General features: G+C 36.1%; 1 protein-coding gene across 3 annotated transcripts in view; it reads right to left on the bottom strand.

The window, feature by feature from the left end:
- USP25 (ubiquitin specific peptidase 25) overlaps positions 1-24,758 on the bottom strand; it is a 92,890-nt gene that overhangs the window by 6,628 nt on the left and 61,504 nt on the right. Inside the window, exons 11-23 of one of the 3 annotated variants that reach the window (XM_035545640.2) lie at positions 22,845-22,972; positions 21,928-22,023; positions 21,441-21,602; positions 19,537-19,745; positions 18,729-18,799; positions 14,374-14,602; positions 12,769-12,966; positions 11,520-11,659; positions 8,524-8,637; positions 6,523-6,618; positions 3,018-3,196; positions 2,088-2,166; positions 117-196 (exon numbers count right to left, since the gene is read on the bottom strand). In XM_035545640.2, the coding sequence (XP_035401533.1) occupies positions 117-196; positions 2,088-2,166; positions 3,018-3,196; positions 6,523-6,618; positions 8,524-8,637; positions 11,520-11,659; positions 12,769-12,966; positions 14,374-14,602; positions 18,729-18,799; positions 19,537-19,745; positions 21,441-21,602; positions 21,928-22,023; positions 22,845-22,972 (1,781 nt within the window). The remainder of the gene's footprint in view (positions 1-116; positions 197-2,087; positions 2,167-3,017; positions 3,197-6,522; positions 6,619-8,523; positions 8,638-11,519; positions 11,660-12,768; positions 12,967-14,373; positions 14,603-18,728; positions 18,800-19,536; positions 19,746-21,440; positions 21,603-21,927; positions 22,024-22,844; positions 22,973-24,758) is intronic. The other 2 variants (XM_035545641.2, XM_035545642.2) reach the window with 2 other exon arrangements.

Here is a 24,758-nt window from a genome sequence, read left to right as displayed (position 1 = left end):
ATTGTAAATAAAATGAAGAATATATTAAACAATTCTTAATAATTGTTTTACTTTATCAATGTTACATTTTGCCTTCAGATCACTCTACCACATTTGAGTTCTATACTACCACTTACCTCTTTTTTTGGAAAAACTCCAATCCTACCATGAGAAACATGGTTGTTTCCCTGAAATTTCTATAGTCTTGATGCCATCTCTGCATATAAGAAAGGGTATATAGAATTTCATCCACAAACATGAAATACAATTTTACACACTTCAGTGCTGAACATTCACATTAAGTGATTAGGAAACCCAGTAAGCTTGCATGTGGGAAAAGTCAGTCTGAATCCCCCCTCCCTCAATGAAAGTAAGATTCTTAAATTCCTAAAATATTCCTAGATGAGATTTTTTTTTTCTTTAAACAGAATGCATTGCCATTTGAATTGAAAAGAACACACGGCATTTTTGGAGAATCACAGTCAGAATTATGGGAATTGTTCCCCGCCCCCCCCCCAAAAAACTAAGAGGCTAATAGCCACTTTTCTTCTCTATATTAGACTCAGTTATTTACTCAGAAAGGGTTAGAAAGCATTTTTATGCGCTAAAATTAAGTTTAAATTTCAGTGTAAGAAAGACAGAGAAAAAGCCTGAATACATTAATTTGGAAGTGACAAAAATCCAAAGTGTCTTGTTGAGTACTTCAGACCATGGAGATGTTTATATTGGAGCACAACATTTATTTACTGCATCACCATTTTATACAAAGTGACTACTGATACGCTTTACAAGAAAAAATGCTTTAAGGGAGAAAGGTGTTCTCGCGTCCATTTAGCAGCCAACTTTCAGTTGCACGTTAAGGACTAAATAAGTGACAAAATACCATAATACATAGCCACTTAAAGATTCAACACAAAGAGCATGAGAAAGGTTCCACGAAATGACAACTCCCTATACAGGGCAACTTGTGATACAAGTCTGTAGTTTCTCCAAAGATATCTGCCTCAAGAGCTAAAAAGGCGACATATATCTGCAGGGGAACAGACGATCTCCCTCACCCCCTCACTTAAAGCTAAGTCCAGGATTGTTACTCTACTTGTGTAACTGTATTGGGTTTAAGTGGCAAGGCCGTTCAGAAAATAGGAAGAAATTGAGCCTTGCACAGCCAAAAAAACGCAACAGAAACCCTACTATGAGAGTCCCTTCCCCTCACCGTGGAGAGGGCATTTAAATGTAGTAGCATCTCCCGTAGGTCCTAAACCTGGTAAACAGAAATGACAAGTAAATATTTTTCACTTGGTTTGTTGAAGGGAAGATTACTCCCATAGATAGTCCTTCTGAACAAGCTGTTGGGACTTTCAAGAATAACAATGAGGTTTAAGTGGTGCACTGGAAGCTGCCTAGGATATAAATAACCCCTGTTCAGAGGCCTTAATGAAGAGTATCATGCAGAGTTGAAGCTGATGTAAAACCAGCTACAGAATTAGCTTTATATATGAGATGAAGTACTTTGGCAAATATAAGTCGTGGTTCTTTAGTATCTGGGATTTGCTCCTTTCTTCTTTCAAAGTTTTTGTAGGTAGCACAGAAGGAAAAATTAAATGCATAAGCTGGTTACATATGGTCTTGGCAAATGAAAGAACCTGGTGCTAATAAAAGAATGGGAATGGTTGCAAAAACAGCTGGAAGAAAAACACAAATGTGACCCTGATGCCTGTGACCCATTTCTGGAGATGCATAAGGTTTGGCCTTAAGACTACTTTCACTCCTTCACTGCCAGCACTTTCTGACTAGACAGTGCCAGTTGGCTCACATGGTGCTAAATTATGAAATACTGCTAGTGACATCAAGACGTGTTAAGGAGTAAGGACAGGCTCAAATTTGATGTTTATCTGTGGCTCAAGTCATATCTGACCTTGGAATTACAGATGTGGAAGAAAAAAAAGCTTTATATCAACTGGTCAGAAAGCTTTCCTGCAAATAAATGATGTTTCAGTAACTAGTTTCAACTTCTCAGGGTAAGACAAAAAGAAATGTGTTAAGATTAATTCTGATTATTCATAGTTATTTCACGTTACAGTTTCATTTACAGCATAAGAAATACTGACCTCATATTCTTCCATGTTTACTTCATCTGGTTTTATCATTTCAAGCTTAGCTTGAGCAACTTTCATTATGTTACGGCACCTTATGAAAAGCAACAAGAAATCATGAAAGATGGAAATTTGCAAAGGATATTATCCATACAAAGACAGCAACCTCATAGGCTATAGCCTTATGCAAAACAGTATAGAAACATTATGGAAAATGTGCTTTATAATATGCATTGTATAATCAGCAGGGGAAGGCATACTTTTGAAGTACATGTGATGAATGCTTGTGCTATTTAAAGAATTACTTCTTTTATTTTGCTAAATTGCCACATTACTTAGTTTTTCTTTCTAATTTAAATTTCAGGTGGCTTGAAGCTCCGCTATGTTTATTTTGCCAAAGTAAAATTAGAGGATTGGATTCAGAGATTTTACAACTGTCAATATGCAGAAATCAGACTAACATTCTCAACATTTCAATTTTTATGTTTTAAATAAGTGAATATATGGAACTTCAAGCATAAGAGACATGGTCTTGTTTTCAGATAAGTTACCCATCTATTCTGTTGTCCCTTTTTAAGACTTTGCTCTCTACTGCTGGCCTTTAGGCCACTGAAGAAACAGATTTCATTTCAGTGTTTCAAAACAAGGTACAGAAAACTGTGCGCAATCATGAGCAACACTGAGCATTTTTCCTTACTTCATATAATAAAAACCTAACTTCTTGTTTATTCTTTTTAATAGAGATTTTTATAAAGATTTTTTTTTAATATATAAAATTGTTCTTCCATACATTGTATACTTTCAAGCTATTAACTAGACGATGAAGCCAAACACACACACACTGTTCTTACCTCTATTATACACCCTATCTGAATATAAAGTAGCATCTTTACACATCACAGAACACTCACAAGCACAGGAAGTGAGACATGCTGCTCTTATTACCTTTCATCAAAGCTAAGATTGTGATCTCCAAACTGCTCCAGTAACGTTCTCTCAATTATCTTCTTTGGTGCCTGGTTCTGGATGAAGTAAACAATTGCATGACGCAAACGATAATCACATTCAGGTGGTGGATCCTCCTGGGCTAATTTTAGCAGTCGTGCATATTCCAATTTAATTGCCTAAATAATTTTAAAAATATATATTATTCTTCGTCGCTTTTAACTCAAACTTCACCAACACTAACAGAATAATTCCCATGGACACTTGGCTACAAAATCACTTTTAACAATCCCACCCACCAAGTCTAAATTACAAAAAAACAGACAAATATAAGGTTGTTCCCCTGCTAAAGCTGACAAAAATCCAGGTAGACCTTTATTTCAGAAACAATCCCAATCTTGCTCTACATCTTCCTGATGAAGTGAAGTTTCTTTAAGCATGTACAGTCTAAAAGCAGTATAATATTTCAGACATTTTACTGAATTAAATTTTCTAAAATCTCCTAAGGTCAAAAACTACCCCTAATACATGGCTGAAATGCAAATACATAAATAAAACACAATCTACATAAAGTTCAATGAACATGTATGGTTTTGAAAACGTTACGTCAGAATGGAAAATGATGTACAACAAAAATCAAACTGTATGATCTCTAAAGAAAACACTTTGATATGATTAGTATCAGCCTCCTATAGGGCAGGACGGACTCCTCACTGAATATTTTAGATAAACTTTAGAGGTCATCAGAAGAGTTTAGTTTGCCAGCATATTAGATTTTAATGAACCACATCTGTTATGTTCACTAGATTTTACTCACTGAAACTATAGAGCATGAATAAGAGTAACAAGAAAAAAGAAAGGTGACAAATCTTAGTGTGTTCCATAATTTCTGTCTCAAAATATGGAGGTGATCAAATTGCTGGCTAACACTACTTATCAACTTGCAACACGAGTTAACGCCTAAGCAGTTTCAATGCGATATACAGCCAAAATAAAGCTCCAAACCATCCAGAAAAATACCCTGTTTAAAATTCTAAATTCCTTTAAGTTAAAATACCTAGCAGCAGCAGCAGCATTTTCTTGATGCTTAACTCTTGGAAATTTGGGCTGCTATCCTCTACCAAGAAACCTTGTGATTCAAGACTAAACACATGGGTAGGATACTATTCATACAGGCCTAAACAGATAATATGTGGAGAACCTTAGAACTTAAGAAAACGTTCTGCATTAACATTTTTAAATACTAATCATATGCATTATCATTAAAAAGGAGGTTTGGGAGAACCAATATGTATCAAAAGCCACAGATAAGAGTTTTTATTACCTTATATGATAAGACATTCTACCATTAGCAAACCAACGTGGATAACTATGCAATTAAACCCTCTTTAGTGGGGTAGGCTAGAAGCAAAAAGCAATTGCTATTTTGCATTTGATTCTTCAGAGAATTATTTAGAAACGGGAAAAATGCAACACGAAACTTAGATTTTCATATACATATTAAGCAAAATTTAAAATGCTATGCTATAGATTCGTAAATCCTATATGCAAAGGAAGATCAACGCTATTTATTTAAACTGGATATAGGAAAAAGGGGTGGTAGAAAGAAATATCATAAGCTTTACTTTTCTCACAGAGAATGTTATATATATAAAGATCTTAAGGCAAACATACTACAAGGAACTGCCTATAAAGTTTAGAGAAGGACGACAGCAAGAGGTCATTGATCAATAGACGTCTTAGTTGGTTTGTATTAGTTATGTCTGAAGTCTGAGATCTAAAGAGGGAATCAAACTTTGGCAATAACAACTCATATCAAACAGGTTCTACCTGCATTACACCAAAACAAGGACATCATAGAAAACAACCACAATTTTTTATAAACACTAATTTTATAAAAAAACAAACACATGAAAAAACAGAGTATAAGAAATATCACAGAAGCTTCTACAGTAACACGGGATTTCACCTGATACATTTCAAAATATGAAATCTGGTACTAAGTAGAATCACTTCATCCACAAACATCCATACTAATGTATTACTCAAAAAGCAAAGCATGTTCCACCAGTTCTAAGTTGCTTCTAACAGGAGTCAGCAGAAAATGAGAAAGGAGACTTTCCCACCCTCCAACAATTTAGTTTTAATAACATTTTCTCAAAGACAAATCTTGTCTCCCCCCCCACCATGTCGACATAAAAATGTTTAAGCATTCAAAAGTAAAAAGATAAAAAAAAATCAACTGAGCATTTCTTTGATAATTCCAAAGAAATTATTATTTTTATTTTAAGTTTGATCAGAATTCCTATTTTGTTTTTAAACTCACCAAAATACTCTTCACATTAAAAAAAATTGAAATAAAATAATGTAATTAACCTTTCTGGTAAAAAGTTTGATTTGATCAAATGAGTACTTTTTTTTTGTAATTAAAAAAATGAAGCTTTTCATTAAGTGAGAAATTTGAAAACATAGCACTGAATCGCAAGTAAAACGTATGTCATTAAACAAAGGCTATGGCAGGTGTCTCTCCATTGCCTGAGTGCAGTCATGACAACCGAGTCCAGAGACAACCATGGAAACAAACGCAGTATGGTCTGGTCATAACACTTGTCAAAATATCCATTTAAAAATAAATAACAAAAAAAAGACCACGAGATTTCAATTCCCTTACCAAGAGACTAAAAAGTTTTTTGTTTTGCTTCATTTTTGTATTTTTAATGTTTTCTTTCAGTGTAACTGAGCCATAAAAATTAAATAGGAAACAGAATGCTACTCAAAGGCAAGCAAGAAACTCTCCCCCACATCACCACCCATAAAAATCTCATTTGAGAGGATTTTACATCATGTCAAAGAAATTCCCTTGCTAATACTCTGAAAATTCAAAAGATTATGAGCTAGAAATGCTCAGAACTTTGTTCATTTAAGAAAACTGATGTATTTTTTAAATCTAGTATCATACTGAAGACTAACAACCACAAAGAGCCTCCCATCCAATTCCTAGTAATAAAACACTGCATAAATAAACAATATTGACATCAACGAAGTTAAAAGAAAGTGAATTGGATTTACTAAAAATCTTTTAAGGAAGACAAAACAAGAACGTTTTTTTTGAAATAAACAAATAACTAAACACTGAAGTCCCTTAATGAAAACACTGATGTCCCAAACCGCCTAGTGAAGGCATGCTTTTACGAACAGGGAAAAAATACATATTCTTATTGATTACAAATCCAGGTTTCAGGTTATTTGCTACTAATATTGAAAAGGTAAAATGCATGAAGGTATATAGTTTACTAATATGAAGGCAGCATACTGCTAAATCAAGATTGAAACAGCTATAGATATTTCTTCCTAAAAAAGTATATAATTTAGAAATATCTAAATGGAGGACTGATGCCATAGAAGAGCACTTATAAATGCTGGAACAGTCTTAATACACAAAAGGTGGGGTGAGAAGGTATGTCTAACAAGTCAGAGGAGAAAAAGTTGAAAATGTTAGTTGTACCTTAAAGAACCCTGCTTCTGGCCCACACCTGTCATAAACATTCCTGGCTTTACCTATAGCCATGATAATACCTTGCATGTTCGGGGTCAGCATGACCTGCCATAAGGGATTTAAGGTAAAAGTTTGGAATGATTAATATTTTAATGATTAAATTCAATATGCTTTTAGTCTCATGCAAGATAAAAAGCAACTTAATGCATGCATACATTGAAATGGCACTTTCAATACAAGATCTGTTGTGCGTATTCTGCAAATCAAACACGGCACGTGTATATATGTTTACCGCAACAAAATATAGTTAAAGGAAGCTTAACAAAAACTGAACAATTGTGTCAAATGCAATTTAAAAATTACATGGTCAAAACTTCCCAGAAAAGGAACATGCATCATTCAGCATTAGCATCCATCAGAAATTGTGTACGGATGGAGTGCTACCTCGAGAACTCATGGCCACCAAAGGGTAAAATAAACTGTTACAAATAGAAAAATCACCCAATCACACTTTATATATACTATACTAAAAATATAATAAACTACACTGCCTGTATTTTATACATACTTCAACATCAAAGTAGGGACCCAAATGCTGCAAATACAATTGGTCCCCGAAGCATTTGCAGACAAATACTTAAAATTAAACCCAAAACATTTAACAAACACAACACCAAACATAACACACACATCTCACTGCTAATCACATCAATTACATACAAACAATTTGATACTTTTAGGTTACCCAGAAAGGCCTTTCCCCTCTGTTATCTGTGACCAAGGCAAAACACTCACTCCCTCCCAGCCCAAGGTCTAGCTAGCACCCCCACTGGCACAGCAACAAAAGCTGGCCTTTAAGAACAGAAGATGAAGAGCCCTAAACTCTCCAGAAGAGTTTCCCGACACATAAAAACAGCCTTAAAAAAGCAAATGTGCTTACAAAAGAAACAGGCAAATGAGGAATAAAGTTAGCATCCTCTATAAAAAACAGTGGCATGTGGGCAACAATGCCAATAATAATAATAATAATAATAAAGGCAGGTCATTAGATGAAGCTAAATCTTCCCATCTTTAAAGGTGGAGACTGCACGTTGGTGGAAAACCGAACTCAGTGAGATGATATCATTTAAATTGTTTTATTCCCCATCCCACACTCCTCATCGCTAGTGCTCATACAGGACAGAATGACCAGAAATACCCATTTGCGCAGGGAGGCAAAAGCTCCCTGCAGCCTACCAAGAACACATGCCCAGACACCCGAGAATTGGGGCTACACCAACTCTATCCCCAGCCAAAACTAAGATGGAATAAGCAGTGTCAAGGCAGAACAGTTTGATGCCCTGGCAGTGCTGATTTCTGTTGCCAAAATCAGCCAGAAGAAAATATTGTCTCCTGTGTTAACATGGGTCTAGCATCTGTTTCTCAAGTAGTACCAGGTACACTCCCCCACCCTGTGCCTGAATTGGGAAAAAGCAATTTCTTTTTTTTTTCAGCTTCAGAAATAGTCACTTCCTACAGCCATATATATCAGTTTCAGGTTATTTCCATGGATAATTTAATCCTTGAAGTCTAAAAAGCTTAACCTGAGCAAATAAGAGATAGGACTTGAACGTTAGCTTTATTGGACTGACAAGAAAGCACAAACATTAAGAACATCACTCACTATCCCGACTTTTTTTTTTTTTTTAAATAATGCAATAGTCCACAATCTATCACCAGCATTTCAAAGGCTACCTGACCTAACACAAACATTCAGCTTCCACAGCTAAAAAGACAAATATACCTCCAGTGTAAACAGTACCATGCAAAGCGTGCCCAATTAGAGTAGCTTGTGCTTTCCTTTCATACTTCATTACAAATTAAGACATTGTTACGGTTACAAACTGCTAAGCATTTAGTTATGCAGAAATCTGTTAGGTGTCACGATGTGCAAACATGCCAAAAATTCTCATCAGGCAGCACAAGAAAGCACCGAGTAGGAGCGGTGCACACAATTGCAATCAAATGTACCTCATCGTCATAACCCCCCTCCTCTGACTCAATCACAAAAGTCCCTACATCAGGGATCGCCACCTCTACAACTCGCTGGTTAGGAGCTGGTGGAGCTGGGGCATTACCAGAGCTCTGCAGAAGAAAATCATTATCAGTACGTGTGGGGAGGGGAATCACAAAATAGAGAAAATCAGAGAGACGCAAACTAACAAGCCGATTAAGTAAAATCAAGCGTGCTGCTGAAGTTCTGAAAAAATGATAAACATCACTTATATTCTCTAATTACTCATACTTTACTTTAAGCAGTACATTTTAAAATTAGGGCATAATTTTACAAAAAGGGTTCATTTTTCCTTTATTCACTAATTACATCTTCATAGGCCAGTACGCCAGTACTACAATTCTGTAGCATCCATAACAAATTTAAAGCAGTTGTTAAACGTTGAGTCTGTGAATCACTGTTTCTTTTCATTTTAGTAATTTTGGGTGGAATATAACTGAGATATCTGAAGAATTCATACTAAGGGATGGCAGCAAGCCAAAGGCTAACATTTTCTGATGCACTGAAAAAAAAATACAAAAAGGCCTCTAGCAATTAAGGTATATGAAAGAATATTTGAAGGTGCAGTACACTCACCAGGCTTTTTTTTTTTTTTTTTTTAATAATTACACTTAAAATCAAGGGAAGATTATGTTAGTCATTGAAACTCTTGTTATGTTGAAGTAAGCTTTTAAACAACTGAGATGATCTCAGCTACTGCAGTCTGTCATTTTATAATCACCGGTTTACACCACTTGCAGAACTTCAACCTTCTCTCTGATCTAAGCAATCACAGAGTACAGAAAGAATGCTGTGCTGCTGTTCTGCAGTTATTACAACGGCTTTATTTTTAAACAAAGATTCCAGAAACACATAGTATCTATTTACAACCAGCATTGTATAAATACAAAGAAAGACTGTGCAGAGAAATAAATAAATAAGAACAAAGGTCAGAAAATGGACACAAATGATCATGTGGTGAGCAACCTACAGTCCTGTTTGGTTTATGTCCTGATGTTGTTTTTCCTTCTTCCAAAATGGACAAACAAAAAGTGGAGGAAAGAGATGTGGCTGCATGTCAGAATGCAAATGGAAGTAGAATAATTAAAGAGGGCTGATACACTGAGAAGGAAGCACAGTTCTCTCCACGTTAAATTTGGGTACACAGAGGGTAGCTTTTACACACTGATAGAGTACCCTCAGATTAGTTGGAAATTGGCTTTAGATTTTAACAGTAGAAGAACATTTGTTTCTAAGTAAGAGAGTTTGTGGGATTGTGGTTTGTATTTGTGTTGTTGGTTTTGTTTGTTTTTTATTTTACTTTTACTTTTAAATATTTCATCCCCCTTGATGCGGTACAACGCAATGGAAATTGGAATAATTGGAAAAAGGAAACCTGTCTCTGTCTCACTAAGCCTACCATGACGTTTCCCAGTCACTGCCCTGTAAAGCCCTAAGGCCGACGACTGCGCAAAATGCCTAGCCTAAACAAAAACACTTGATCCATGGAATCAGATTCTTCCACATCCCACCGGGATGGATGCCCACAGACTCTAGAAAGAGGATTAGCATCGGGCAAGACACTTTGTCATGACTTGGACATCATCATAGCTACTCCCTCCAGTGGAGGTACCTCATATTAAAGCAGGCTCCCCCTTAGCTGGTCTGTGCTCTGAGAACTCAAGTCAAATTTGCAGCAGCCTAAATTGTTAGTGGCAGGGCACCTTTTCATAGGTGGTTAGCTTCCGTGTTGGTTTTGATTTAGATTTAGCAGAGAAAGTATGCTTCTCTGCTCTCCTGACACCACAGGAGAGAGGGATGGAATACACTCCAGGTCTAAGGGTCAACACCTTGTCACATCATTTTCAAAGGCTTTGAAAAGACCTTCCTGTTGACACCAAAGTTATTTGGGGCTAGACTGCTTCTGTTTTATGAGGATTCATACCAGAATTTAGGATTATACTTGAAATTTTGCACATACCTAAATTGTTCATATCACTAGTGGTTACTTGTGGTACTTTAAGAAGGTATTATGTTAGTCACTGAAACTCTTGTTATGCTAAAGTAAGCTTTTAAACGACTGAGATGATCTCAGCTACTGCAGTCTGTCCTTTCATGTACATTCTGCGTGTTTCATCCTTAGGGATATGGTTCCAAGGCAGATTAATACATTGCTTTAAAGGAATTTGTTTTTGTGTCAAATACAATCATCTATATACCCACAGGGAAGCAAAAAAAGGTATTTGATGAAAGAAAAAACTGTTAAATATTTGTTTCACTAATAGCTCATGAAGCGGTTAATTTCCAATTCTTCTCAGTATTTGCGACATGAAAACAGTATCACTCAACACTAATTCTTATAAACATTTTAACATATGCATCTGATTAATCACAATTTTCGTAAACTTCTGAATTTGCACTAAAACTACAGAATAGGGTTGAACTAAGAGTTTTATTATACTACAAATTTTCTTGACCATTTTTGAGCTTCCCTCCATAAACATAATGTTTAGAAAAAACTCGTTTTTGAAAGCAATTTTAATTTCCATAGATCTTTCAAGAGAACTCAATTATATTCTCAAATTTCTCCGATAAAAATTATGATATTTAAAGTAGCATTTTTCAAGTCTTTTACATGGAATGTCAGTGTTTACTCCTCAAAATAAATGGAACCATCTAATGGTTTGAAAAGATTATTTGATGGTGGGCATGAACATGTGATTGCCATTTGAACGATATACTGTACTCTTGACAAGTACTTGAATCACACAGAGTACATCTACCGTACTGTTATTCTTCTATTATGCTCATTAACATAGTACATACTTTCTGGATGGACTTTTAGTGTTGGCATTCCCTGAAGAACAAAAATTATTTGTTCAAAGCTTTTCTCCCCCCCCTTTTAGCAGCTATCATCCTTTCCACTTGCAAAATAAAAGAAAAAGAGGTATTTCAAGCTTCAAAATATCCTCACCGTATCCATTATAGCTTCAGGACCTCTATCTTCTTGTTCAGCTAAAGCTTTATTGATCGCTTGTACAGAATCTTCTTTTAAGTGCTTTGAAAGATCAGTTCTTGATGGCTGCTCTAAATATTCTGGTTCTCCTGCTTGAACTTAGTGACAGAAATAAGATAACAATTCCATATGTTAACAGAAGCATGAATTTTGAATTGATTAATTTTATTTGGATCACTGTCTCATAGGTAAGGTAACCCACACAGAAGATGCAGGGTAGGTCACATCCTTTAGAAATCCAACTTTATGGCAGCCTGTGTCTCAGCACATTACGAGCTCTTTCATATAAATGGACTCATATTTTTACATTAGGAACAATAGGCCTGTCCTGTCTAGACACCCATTAAGGATTGAGTGAGGGGTGTTTATCAGTCATATGAGGGACAACTGAGAGCAGAGATTCTGCTTAGACTTTTAGTAGTATATAGATCCAATATATGGAACAATCTACACTTGACTTCCAGATATATTTTTACTTTGTAAAATAATCAATACATCATATTCTTCTGACTTAAGGGAAATATCAAAGTCTCCTCCCCCACACTTGGGAGCAATAAAATTGATTAGCATAACAAGAGCAAATTTTGGCAGACATATATATGTATATATACATACATACACACACACACACATTTGGTATATGCCCTTACTAATAAAATAACTAAAACTAGTCTCAAAGCATTTACAAAGTCAAAACATATAGAAGATAAAGTTCTTATATTTCACGTAAGAGAAACATGCTCAATCTGAATGACTCAAATACAACAATGAAAACATCTGGACAGCAGCTTCACTATACAAATCCATCATGTAACCTTTCATATAACATATGTGCAACCTTCTGCAATGGAGGAAAAAGTGGATGTGACCTAAGACACAATAGGTTTACCTGTGTAAAAACAGGCATATTACTTATAGGCAGTTTGCCAAACCTGAAACAACGAACCAAAACAAAACAAAACAAAAACAAAAAAAAATGAATTTTGTAAAAGCTAAGCACAAAACTGGGAAGAAAAAGGCAGAAGAAAAAGTATAAGATGCAAAAAACTCAGATTAAACTTCAAGTGCAGTTACCTTGGCCAAGTAAATAATTATAATTTAAGATTACACAAATTAACAATTCTTCCTTTCTTAAGAGGCAAAAAAATATTCCCAAACCAATGAGTTTTGTTTCTACTTCTTTTACAAACAGATAGAAGAAGCTAACCTGGTGCAGGTGAGGGTGCTGGTGCCCTGGGAATCTGAGATAGCAACTTTTCCTGCTGTGCCTTCTGAGCAAGTTCTGCATCCCATTCTTCTAGTTCTTTTTCAAAACGTTTATTGTCTTCCTTGACATAATCCCTTAGATCAGAAGGTAGTGTGTCCATTCCTAGAAGTATCTGTCCCGTTTCTTTATTAAACTCCTCTGTGGTAATATAAAATTTATATTTCAGAAAAAGAAAAATTTTGAGAAATAGATATATATGTTCAATTGCCTTAAGTGAATTACTGAACACATGCAATACAACACCAAATCTCCCAAACTGTTTTACTGTCTTAACTTTTCTCATCATCTATTTGGCACTCATCATCTATTTGGCACTCCTCTGCTACTAGGACATATTGCTATCGCTCTTTCAATCTTTTGATTACAAATTCTTGGGCATCATCATGTCATAGCTACTTTGAAAGATGAGCCTTTGGGCCTATGAACACCCTATGATTCTGATCATTCAAAGCAAAGTTGCACACACACACAAAAAAAAAAAAACAAAACACAGTTTTGTTAGCGCCATGTGGAACTGGAAACAATGCAACCCCTCAGAAGAAAAGGGGAAGGAAAGTGGGCCTATATGGAGGCACAAAGTCAACTGATAAGAATACCATCTACATGAAGTGACCTTCCTTTTTGCTTTGAGAACAGTCTCTGCAATAGCATACCAAGTCCTGGGGGATCAATCAGTGGTAACTGTCCCCCCAGAAAGCAGGCCTCCAATTTAGAGGAAGAGCCACGCTAGAGGGCTCATAAACCCTATGGCTGCAAGTCCACTATTAATCTGACAGTCTAGAAATGTCAAGGTTAGTATCAGTTCCCATCTAAAAACAGAACAAATGCCCACTCTAGCTTTTTGCCCCTGTGAATAGAAAGGAACATGGAAGTTTTCAACTGTTTGTTACTGAATCTGGCCATTTTCAGTCAGTCCCCTAGCCACTGTTAACAGTCTATAAAACTTGCTAAGGGCCTTCCCACTCTCACCACACATGTCCTTTTGAGCCTTTCTGTGTAGTTATATTACTACACAATCTGAAAAATAAATAAATAAATAAATAAATCCATATATTTCTTTGGTTTAATGTGTGGTTGGGAAGGCTAAGTTATTCATATTTTAATATATTGCACAAAGCTTCACGTTTTCATCTTTCCAATAAAGTTCATTCGAGTTCTGAAGCTTATGAAGAAAAGCTATGTGAGGATTTTAAGGTCAAGAGTCACTTTTGCATTTTCATATTTCTGCTCTATTCTTCAGTGAGATAACACCTCCAAAACACTGAACATGTGATGAGATGGCTAAAATGTTTACAAATTAGCCAGCTTAGTTACTTTTGCTCTCTTAATAATGCCAAAACACTGGCATTATCTTTATTAATCTGAAATTTGAAAAGAAATCATTTCATGTGTGAAAACAATTTGACTGACAGTTATGAATATAAATAGAGTTTTTAATAATTCTTAAAACCATTTCAAAAATCTGGAAATCCATCTGAAAAAATCTTTCTTTGTCAATGTACTCAGCTATTCTATATCATGCTGAAAACATAACCATAACATTACCTTGTATCAAGTACTGTTCCTTATCATTGATATACATTAAACAGTATGCACTGGCATTCCTGTAACCACCAAAAGAGTCCCGTTCCAACTCTTCCCAAGTTGACTTTGTCACAGAAATGTCATTGTACTTCATCCATCTGCTCTGATGGTGGTCATAAATATATGCCCAGTAGTGTCCTGCATTAGCTTGACCTTCATGAACTAGCACAGCATGTAATCTATAAGGAACCTAAATAAAAAAAAAAGTAAAAAAGTCAAACTCTTCTCATCAGCATTTAGTTCTGTCTACCCGCCATAATTGCTACGTTAAAAGTAACAAAAATGAACAGAATCAAAATATGACAGAGAGGCAAACCAAAAAGGTAAAACTAGCAAATCACTAAGCAAAATGACTTTGAACTACTGAAGCTACTATAACTAGTCACAAGAGATCTTAGAAAGCATTAGTGAGTCTGCAGCATAAATGTCTACTTTGCTATCTTTACTGCCAAGTAGCCTCTTTTCTTAATTCCTTAATATTCTTACTTTCCTTGTATCTCCAAAAACCCCTCAATATGTCAGCCTTGAGCATCTGTGATGTGCTTCAGTCCTGACCTGGTAACTTAGTACTGAAGTTCGGTAAGACATATGTAAATTCAAGCTAACAATAGCAAATAAAAAGTACAGTATTTAAATGACTTTATTTAAAGGAATATCTCATATCTGAATACCTCATTTTCCAAAAGGTAAAATTCTTCTAGTGTTAATCTATGTATGAAAACTACAACTGTTTTTCCAGTATGTTAAATGTATCAGTAAAAACATTGCTAAGAGAAGGCTGGAAGAAAAGGAAAATAATTTCCAGGACCGTGTAAAAAGTATCACAAGTTACATGTGTTCACTGGCAAGTAAGAGGAATGGAATACTTAGCTCCTACTTAAGTAGTTTTAAATTTGAAGAAAAAGAGAGAAGCAGAGTGAGTGCCTCCTTACTTATATTTTAAAAGCATCTTAGTGATTGACCCATTTTAACCTGCTGAAACAGGACATGCAACAGAAAACTGATTTTCCCTCATATGCCTGACTGATAGCAGCTTAGCTAGGATGTAAAACCTAAAACCATCTTTTACTGCTATAACAGTCCGTACTGTAGATGAAATGTCTACTTAACAAGTTGTAGTGAATATTTGTTTTAAATGTGATTTAAACACCACAGTAATCAGTATCCATAAATATATGTGCAACTATGACTTGACAAACTCTTTCAAGTTATTCTTAACCTGATCTTTCAGATGATATGCAAGTACTGAAGATTTTGCAACCTCCGTTGAACTGTAAAGCTGGGTGATGGCACAGCAGCTGGAATCAAACAGACTCTTATCCCAGATACCAAACTGCACTATAAATCTTCAAACACAAGAAGTGTATACAGAAGAAATCCTAGCAAATCCTTAAATCTGAATATGCTGGGGGGTTTTAACATCTTATCAAACCAGCATGAAAGCCTTCTTAAAATGATGGCAAGTCCATGCATATGCATATATTTTATATACATATATATATATATATATGCAGATCCTGATTAAAAAAGGTAAATGAAGTCTCTTCAGATTTCAACAACAAAATTTTCTCACTGAAAAATAGAACAGTACAATCCCAGGTGAATTCAAATCCTTTTACTGAAAGCCATGATAACTGGGTCAGCTTGGAAGTCCCTATCCTTTCCTCCAGCTCTGGAGGGCTGGCTGTTAAAGTCATCCACGCAGTTTCCAGGAATGTCCCCCCCAGAGTCTGTGGCTGAGACACAGGCAAATTCAGTGCCGACAGACATTTCTTATGATAATCCATTATATCAACAGCAGTTAAAGGTCCAGGGCAACAGACAAAGTAAATAGTCTGCAGTAAGCTCCATAGCTTATATTTACTACTCATGAAACAGAAATGGAACTTCACCACCCTCTTCATATGCAGTTACAGAACAGATTCATCAGAGCAACAACATGAAACAAAAAGAACATCCCCTAAACCAAAATAACAACCTGGTAGAAAAAGTTATGAGAATCAGAATGGCATCCTTCCAACGGCAACATGACAAAGAGTACTTCAGTGTGACATAAAGCATTTCATTCACATGTGCACCACTGGCCAGCTTAGTATTTTAAGTAGACCAGGAGGATTGCAAACAACAAATTTTTAGACAACCAACATCTTCAAATCACACTTATGATGTCTTCACTGATTATATAACTTTACCCCATCCGGTCAACAGTGAACTTGCACGTTATACGTATGAACATCAAGAACAGTGTAAGGGCTATCAGTGTAAGCTATCAGTCTAAACAACTGCACTGAATAGTCACTGCAGCAATCCTCTTCAGCATCACAAGCTACCTTACACATATTTTTTTCCCCTTCTGGTTTCCACATTACAGAGTTAAACGGAAGTCAATGTTCCTTCTTCATGAAATGCACAGTAACCTAATATGGAAGTTCATGGAAGGAGGAAAAGAAGAGGGGAAATAAATAAGCATTTGATGGAATCTCTTCATTCAGGAGGATGAAGAAAAATACAAATTTCAGGAATATCTGTCATAAGAAGGGATCATTTAGCTTCTGAACCTGTCTGAAATAACAGACAAAGTGAAAGCTGCTCTTCTGCAGCTCAGCTGTTTTTGTCTTTATGGGTACTTTGGCACAACAGGAGAGAGGCAGGTGCATACAGCTGTATCCTTTCTCCTGCCTACCTCTGCATCTGAGCAACTGGATAGCTTAGTATTGCCCCATTCCCTGGGAACAGATTCACAGTATTGATCTTTTCCTCTAAATGATACAATTGCAGGAACTAAAAGCTTTTCTTTTGTGAGTCAATAAGATCTGGGCACATAAAATTAGACTTTTTAAGGAGAGTATTTATATTTGCAGAATACTTCCTAGTGTTTGTATGAACTATTTAAGAAGTTCTTTATCTTCTCCTTGTGTCCTCCTTTGATTCTACGGAAACTACAGATATCCTTTCTCCCTTGTCAAAAAACATTCCCTAAGAATAACTTAACAACAGACATCACTACTTTAAGGCATGGCACAGTAATTCCCTCTACAACACTATATACTGTCTTTATCTTCTCCATTTCTGTTTTCTCCTCTTTCAAAACAAAACAAAAATCTATATTGTACAAATCTGTACTAGGAAAAAGTGTTTTACTAAGTAATCTCCTTTTTCCAGTGTAACGATTGCTGACTATTATCTTAGTCAGATATAGGAGGAATATATCCAGATGTATTTCCTCCTATAAACACATGAGCCAACAAAGGCTAGCTATGTGAATGTGAAAACAATAATTACTTCATTTTAGTGCTAGATGATGTAGCCTGTAGCCTTCCTGTTATAACAAGCATTGATGAAAAAAAGCCTGCCAGCAGCAAGCTTAAAGAATGCCATCTAGGCCAGTCGGCCTGGAACTCTTAACATCAGAGTTCAGCTGCCACGAACTATCACAAGCCAAGTACAAAATGAAACAGTACCTCAAGGAAAACTAAGCTGAACAGATCTTACTTGGAAGGAAAATAACTCTTTTTACTTTCTGTTAGCAACAGAGGAAGTAAGCCTTAACCTTAAAACCTGTCTCAGTGAGCAAACATGAGTATGTGAACATCAGAAATACTGCAGGAGCCACAACTCCAGAATAGAGCATTCTAAAACTGCTGTTTAGATTACAGAACATGTGAATCTCCCCAAAATGCACATCAGCCCAAAAGTCAAGGTTGTGATGAATATTAAATATAGACATAAAAAAAAAAAAAACACACACACACACACAAAACCAAAGAAAAAAAATCCAAATCCAAGAGGGTCACACTGGCATTACTAGCTATTAATTAAAACCTGAAGCCTTGAGTTTGCAAGTCTTAGTATGGAGGCTGCAATATACAATGGCAAATAAACATCGAGTATAAGGTATATAAAAATAATAGTTTCTTATGCTTAATGTATTGTCACCTTAAAGGCATTAGACTCCCAAGTGATAAGGTCAAATTGGGGGTGAGAAAATTTTATAGTTGGATTAAAACTTTAGTTCTGAATTCAAATCAAAAGAACTGATCAGAGATGGAACTTATTTTGGCTTTTCATCATGAAGTTGCTTAAACTTAAGCATGGTGTGTGTTATATCTGTCTCACATCACCCGTAAAATATTGTAATTGTCTTTCATCTGACTGTGCATAATTAAAAGACTTGCAAAACCTATAATGATTTTCCAACGAAATTTCTCAAGCCACTGTATGTAACAGTTGTACACTTGCTCTCTTTTTCAAGCATCTAAGAATTTTAATAGAAGTGACAAAAAACATCTATTATTTGATGCAGAAACTGTACTTACTTGGACCATTGTTTTGTCAGAGTACATCAATTCAATTGTTCGATGTATTCTAGCTATACTTTCTTGTAAATCTAAAAGAAAAAAATAAGAAAAAATCTCTTCCATGATGCTGTATAAATGTGCAGAAATATATCTTTATTTTTTCTTGTTAAAGGCTCAAACAAGGGTACATTTCACATATGATGCATCTGTTTACCTACCTATAGGCCAAATGCTGAATTTCAGATGAGAAAGCAGACAATGATTTGTGATCCACTGTTGCTCATTTCCTAGAACTCAACCAATCCCACCCATGCTGGAACAACTACTTACATGGTTTTCCTCAGGGCATCAAAATGGACTATAAGGTCTACCCACTCCAAAAAGCCTTCGCTCAGAAATTCACTGAATTCTCCCTCATTGAAGGGGCCACTCTACCCTAAACACCTCTGCAGATCACCAAGTCTAGGCCTAGCCCAATATCACACTGACAGCTAAAATGCATTTGCAGATGGTCCTTCAGCATGGATCCCACTTCCATTTTGCTCTACTCTCCCCCAATACCTTGCATGCAGAAACCTTTGTTGAAAAAGCTGTGCTAAACTAAACTCAATGCCGTTTGCATCTTCAGTCAATATACCTCCAGTCTACTAAGATGTATAACTGACTTACATTCCTATATGCTAGAGATAAGTTCAGAAGTACGAAAAACAGTTCAACACACACATGCACATTAAGGCTACTTCCCCCCCCCCCTCCCCCCCCCCCCGCTTCCCATGTCCAGAAATCCTTTCCAAATGTGGCTACACTCTCCAGTTTGTGCCAATACCTCTAGTGTCATTTTCTACTTCAGTCCTCCAGCGATGTAGACAGCCTTCTAGGACGGAAAGCTCTTCCTCAGTGATGTGCCTTGGTGCTGGATGCATTGGCAGATCAGGAGGAATTCGTGATTGTGTGAATGGTTTATGTATTACTGATCTTTGTACAGGAGATGTGCTTGGAACATCTGAAGAGGAAGGCCCCTGCTGATCTATTGTGCTGCATTCATTCGAAACATGAAATACCAAAATTGAATCATCACATACACATACTAAACGCTGCACTATAAAAACAAGCTTTTAATCTGAATACAAAAAAATTAATGGTAATTTCCTACAGAGCAATCCAAGAGAAGTACCTAAAATATCAATATGAAAATTACTACATAACTCCTGAAAACTTTGTGGTATACCACATTAGTACAATAACAACTTCGGTTACTATTATCATAAATAAAGGAATTGGATCGGTCAAGTCACAATTTACTTTACTTGAAATGCTATTCAACACCTTCAGATAACGTCACACAATAAAAACAATAAAAGAGACTCTAATATTTATGGCTCACTGTGAATTTAGCACTAAACTTGTTCCAAGCAAGTCTTGTAATTCAAACACTAAAGTGGCCAACTTACAAAAATTCTATAAGAGCGGCAGAATATTAAAAATGAAAATCTGTTACATGTTTTTCTCCTCCTATCAACAAGATGGCATACATGTAATCCAAGGCGTAACATGAATCTGCAGACCTTCCTAGCAAGCCACTGTTTATTTACTTTGGGTATGGCACCACGATACAGCCTGAGGAACCTGAAGTCTTCTGTAGTTCAGAACATTGTCAGAACATTAAGAGCTTAGTGTCACTCCTCAAAATGTGTTCACACTTCTACAGGTTGACAAAAGTTGTAATGCTTGAATTTTTACAAAACAAACTTTCTATATAGGAATCTGAACAAAGTATAGGACTTCTGATATTGTACGTCATGCAATCAATGACAACTTAAAAGCATTTCTTTTCTTATCAGTCATCAGTAGATATATATAGGCATTCTATCAGTAATACATTTGAAATCTTTTAAAAGCTTCTTAGACTTATTTACTTCACTTCACCAAAGTACAAAATATAAATATCTTGACTGAACCAGAGCCCAGCTTCCTGAATGCAATATAAAAAGTTCTGTTATAAATTGTTAGTATTCACCTAGCCAAGACCTATCCTAATTTGCACTCTATTTTATTAACCATTACTAACAGTTACTAACTTCAGTAATGAAGAAAAAGAACTTTCTTAGACATTTATCTCCCTAATGCTTTGGCTACTGTGAATTTAAAGTCAGGCTGTTAAGTTCCTGACAATCTCAATCAGAAATGTAAGAGGAGCAAAGTAGAAAAAAGAGCAAAAATTAAAAAAGTCTACACCAGAAACCTGAAAATTCTGCAGCACATACACGCTGCCCAAATTCAGATTCTTAAAACAATATAAGCCACCTGGGAACCAGTAACGTCATCAGATACTGTGTTTATTTGGAAATGTAGATATCCTTTCAAGTAAGCAAAGGACAACGACCTGCTGTTTAAAAAACTACACAAGTTTTGATGTTCAGGACCATCAAGCACTATAGTTCTTGTGTTTCATTTGAAAATGGTAGTTCTCCACCTGAAGAAGTTCTTATAAGCACATTAGACAACCCCAGATTATTAACTTTTTGTCTTTATTTATTTTTAAGTCTGTCATGATGAAAAATATTTCTAGGAAGAGAGCAGAAATCGTACACTATAAGCCTTAGGAGATGCCTAGTTGTATCAATCCAATGAATGCAAGAGATTTCTTCCCTTCTCTTTCAGCTGTTGGGTTTACACTGAACAGATCACCTGTGTCGCACCCTAGAAGGAGAGTCGGGAGGCAGCCCTTACCTGGGTGAGGTCTGGGCAGGCAGCGTCCCACTGGAGGGGGCACTAGCACCCAGGTCATCCACTGGAGATGTGCACACCGGTTTGCTGGAGGCAAACTCCAAGGCATACTGCAGGACATCTACCAAGGGGAATCGTTTAGGACCAGAACCATAGCTTAAATATCTGTTAACCATAAAATGTATTAATGCCATCACTCACATATACCAAAAAAAATTAAAAAAAAATAATAAAAAAATAAAAATCAAACAAACAAACAGATTTTTTCTGGTTGACTGCAATTAAGTAAAGCAAGTCTTTCCCAGCAAGTTTCATAAACCACAACTATCATGCTTAAACAGTTTCCAAAGGAAACAATAAAAGAAGAGAGATACAGCAGTGAAATTGACAGCAAACAGCTACACAAAATGTAGAGTTGAAAGGAGTTATGCTGTTCTACATAGCCCATAACATTATTTCCATTTACCCTGGGAACAATTATCTATAGTACCGTTCTAATCTCTGTTGTAAAACTGTGAGATACTCTTTGAGTCTCTTGATTTCATCCCGTTTAATTCTTGTTATTTCTCTGTTTTTGTGCATATACCTGTAAAACATGAAAGTTACATCAGCTCATATAATTAGAACACTGAAAACAAGGTCTGTACTCATCAGCAATGACACTTAGTGCTAAAATCAAAAAACAAAGAAAAAAAAATTCACTCTCCAAAACTTGTTTTACCTACAACATATCAAGCAATGGAACAGACCTGAGAAGTAAACTAATTATGCCCATCCCCGTGCCCCAACTTTCAGAAATGTTTTATCCCCAGTGTCAAAAGCTCTGTTCATACCATGGATGCGTCCTATAAATGTATACAAACAAATATTTAGGAAAGCTTCTAAAGTGGTTTTAGAAGCAGCCAGGTAGCAATAATCTTGCTTCATTGCTTAGGCTCACAAATAACATTTAGTATCTAACTGAAAGCCATGGTGATAGTTCACCTCTACATATAGACATCATGCACTGATGCTGCAGGTCCTTAAATTCTGAGTATCTTCAAACCATGCAGTCTATCTGGAACACCATGAAATATCTGACTTTTCTCACCCTCTTTCCTGAGTTGACCAATAAACACTGCAAGACAGTGACATTTTACTGAGTATTTTGCCTGTGTATATAACTACCTAGTAATAAGTTAAAAACTGAAGTGTAAGCGGGTTTTGGCATGATGTAGCAGTATGTCTTAAGTTGTTATATGTGTATATTTTCTGAAACAGTCACTGAAACCCATGAAATTACAAATTTTTCAGATAGAATAGAAATTTACTGTGATTTACCTGAGTATGAGATACACTAGCAACTTCGCCAAACTCATGACATTAAATTTATATTTATACTAAGACTTTGCAGATAATATACTGTACCTGTCCAGGTATAAAATTGGAGGAAATTCTAATTTGTTGTGTATCTTCTCTGGTCTCCCCAAAGCCTGATTAAATTCAAATCTTGATAGCTCAAAAGTTAAGACAGGAGGAAGCTCAGTGAACCAGTGCTGAACAAAACAAAAACAGAAAAACCCACAATGAATGTCTTTCAGCAACAGAACTGCAGTAATAATGGTACAATACTTGCACACTGACATAGCTGTGGTAGAAACTGCTTTTAGAGAGTGTATCAGCATAAGCTTTCTGAAGCTTCTGTCTTTCAACTTCACAAAAAACAGAGATCATTTGTCACCCGTGCACATCAGAGCATTTCAACTCACCTACTGCTAACTGCATTAAAGCAGAGAAGGCAGGAAGGCTTCTTCCTTTCACATTTATCTCACTTGTACTAAAAGCAATCTACTCTTGAACCTCTCTGCCTTGCCAATTGTTCTATTCTCCTATAACTCTCTAAGGCCAGTGAAAGGCTTGTTTATACTTTATGAAGTGATCTTCCCTCTAGTTCCCTCAGACTCGTTTCTGACCCTTTCATTCACCTGATAACACTCTAAGTTTCTAATGACCTCCTTACACATCAGTAAGTGCTCTCAGCACTGTAAAACTGAAAACTTTTTTCTTGAAATCTCCTTTGTATAAAAAAAGCCTCTTGAAGTTTTTTCTCTCTCATAATCACTGCTAACCTGTCCGTGGATGAACATGTTATTATCACCTTATCCAAGCTTTCTTTGGGTATTCAATGATGCTCTATCCTTAGTCTCTTTTTATACTTTGCTTTTCAGTAAACCCAACTATAAGACAAATTCAATTCCATCTCCTGAATTAGAATTACTTTTTTATCTCCACTCCCCCCAAAAAAAAATTTAGTCTATGCATTTATAGATGTCTAATATGTTTTGGATGTCTAAACATCAAGTTGAGCTTCTCCTGATTACTGCAGACATGGCTGTCAGACAATTTTGATGCCAATGTCCAATGCATTTGACTCAGGGCTCATTTCAAGCTCTCTACCCAGCAAAACGTCTTGAATATTCTTTTCATGTAATACCTCCAAGACAGGCTTTTCTTCCTTTGCTCATGGCTAAAATTCTGGTCTAGGTTCTAGACTATTTACTATTTCACAACTCAGTGCAATGTTTCCTCTCTTCTCCCTTCGCCCAGCCTTAGCAAACAGTCTTGCCGCTCTAACAGCTACCCAGGCTGTTGCTGAATTTTCCTAGTTCGCTGCTTTCAAAGTACCTCCTCATCCTCCACGCAAAATGAGCTGCCTTCCCTGGTCTTGCCTATGTCAGCCTTCACCAAGCACCTCCTCAGTTTTAAAGGAGCCAATTATAACTTATGTTGTGCAGCTCCTTCACACAGCAGTAAATTTCAGTGCTAAAATCAGCAAACCCAAATCACAATCCTTCCCTAAAACCTTTCTATTGCAAGACCCCAAACCACTTAACAATGACTAAACTCCTAACGTGCTGAAGTTCATCAACCATGGTGCTGACAACTGTTATCTTATTTTCCTCTTACTTCTAACCCCATGTGTGTACATTGACCTCCATCTTTTCTTGAGTTTGGATTTAAGTTCCTTGGGATAGGGAATGTTTCTTTTTACCTGTTTGAATGTTAACTCATGTGCCAACACCCTACTGCATGGCTGAGGTCTTTAAGCACTATTTTTATAAACACAGTGAACAATGAACTAAACATCCCATTAAAAAGAATGGTTGCAACAAGAAAGGATCTTACTTTTAGGATAAAATGGATCTCTCAATACACAAGACTACCATATCAAATTAGACATCTACCACCTCGGATGAATGCCACTTGAAGACTTTATTCAGCAGAGACAAGAAATTCAGCTTCCTTCAGTAATTCCAAATCTTCTAACTTTGAGGCATTAAT

Source organism: Cygnus atratus, chromosome 1 (genome assembly GCF_013377495.2).
Source record: "Cygnus atratus isolate AKBS03 ecotype Queensland, Australia chromosome 1, CAtr_DNAZoo_HiC_assembly, whole genome shotgun sequence".
NCBI lineage: Eukaryota > Metazoa > Chordata > Aves > Anseriformes > Anatidae > Cygnus > Cygnus atratus.
Note: the sequence above shows the minus strand (reverse complement) of the source record. Positions and strands in the feature narration are given on the sequence as shown.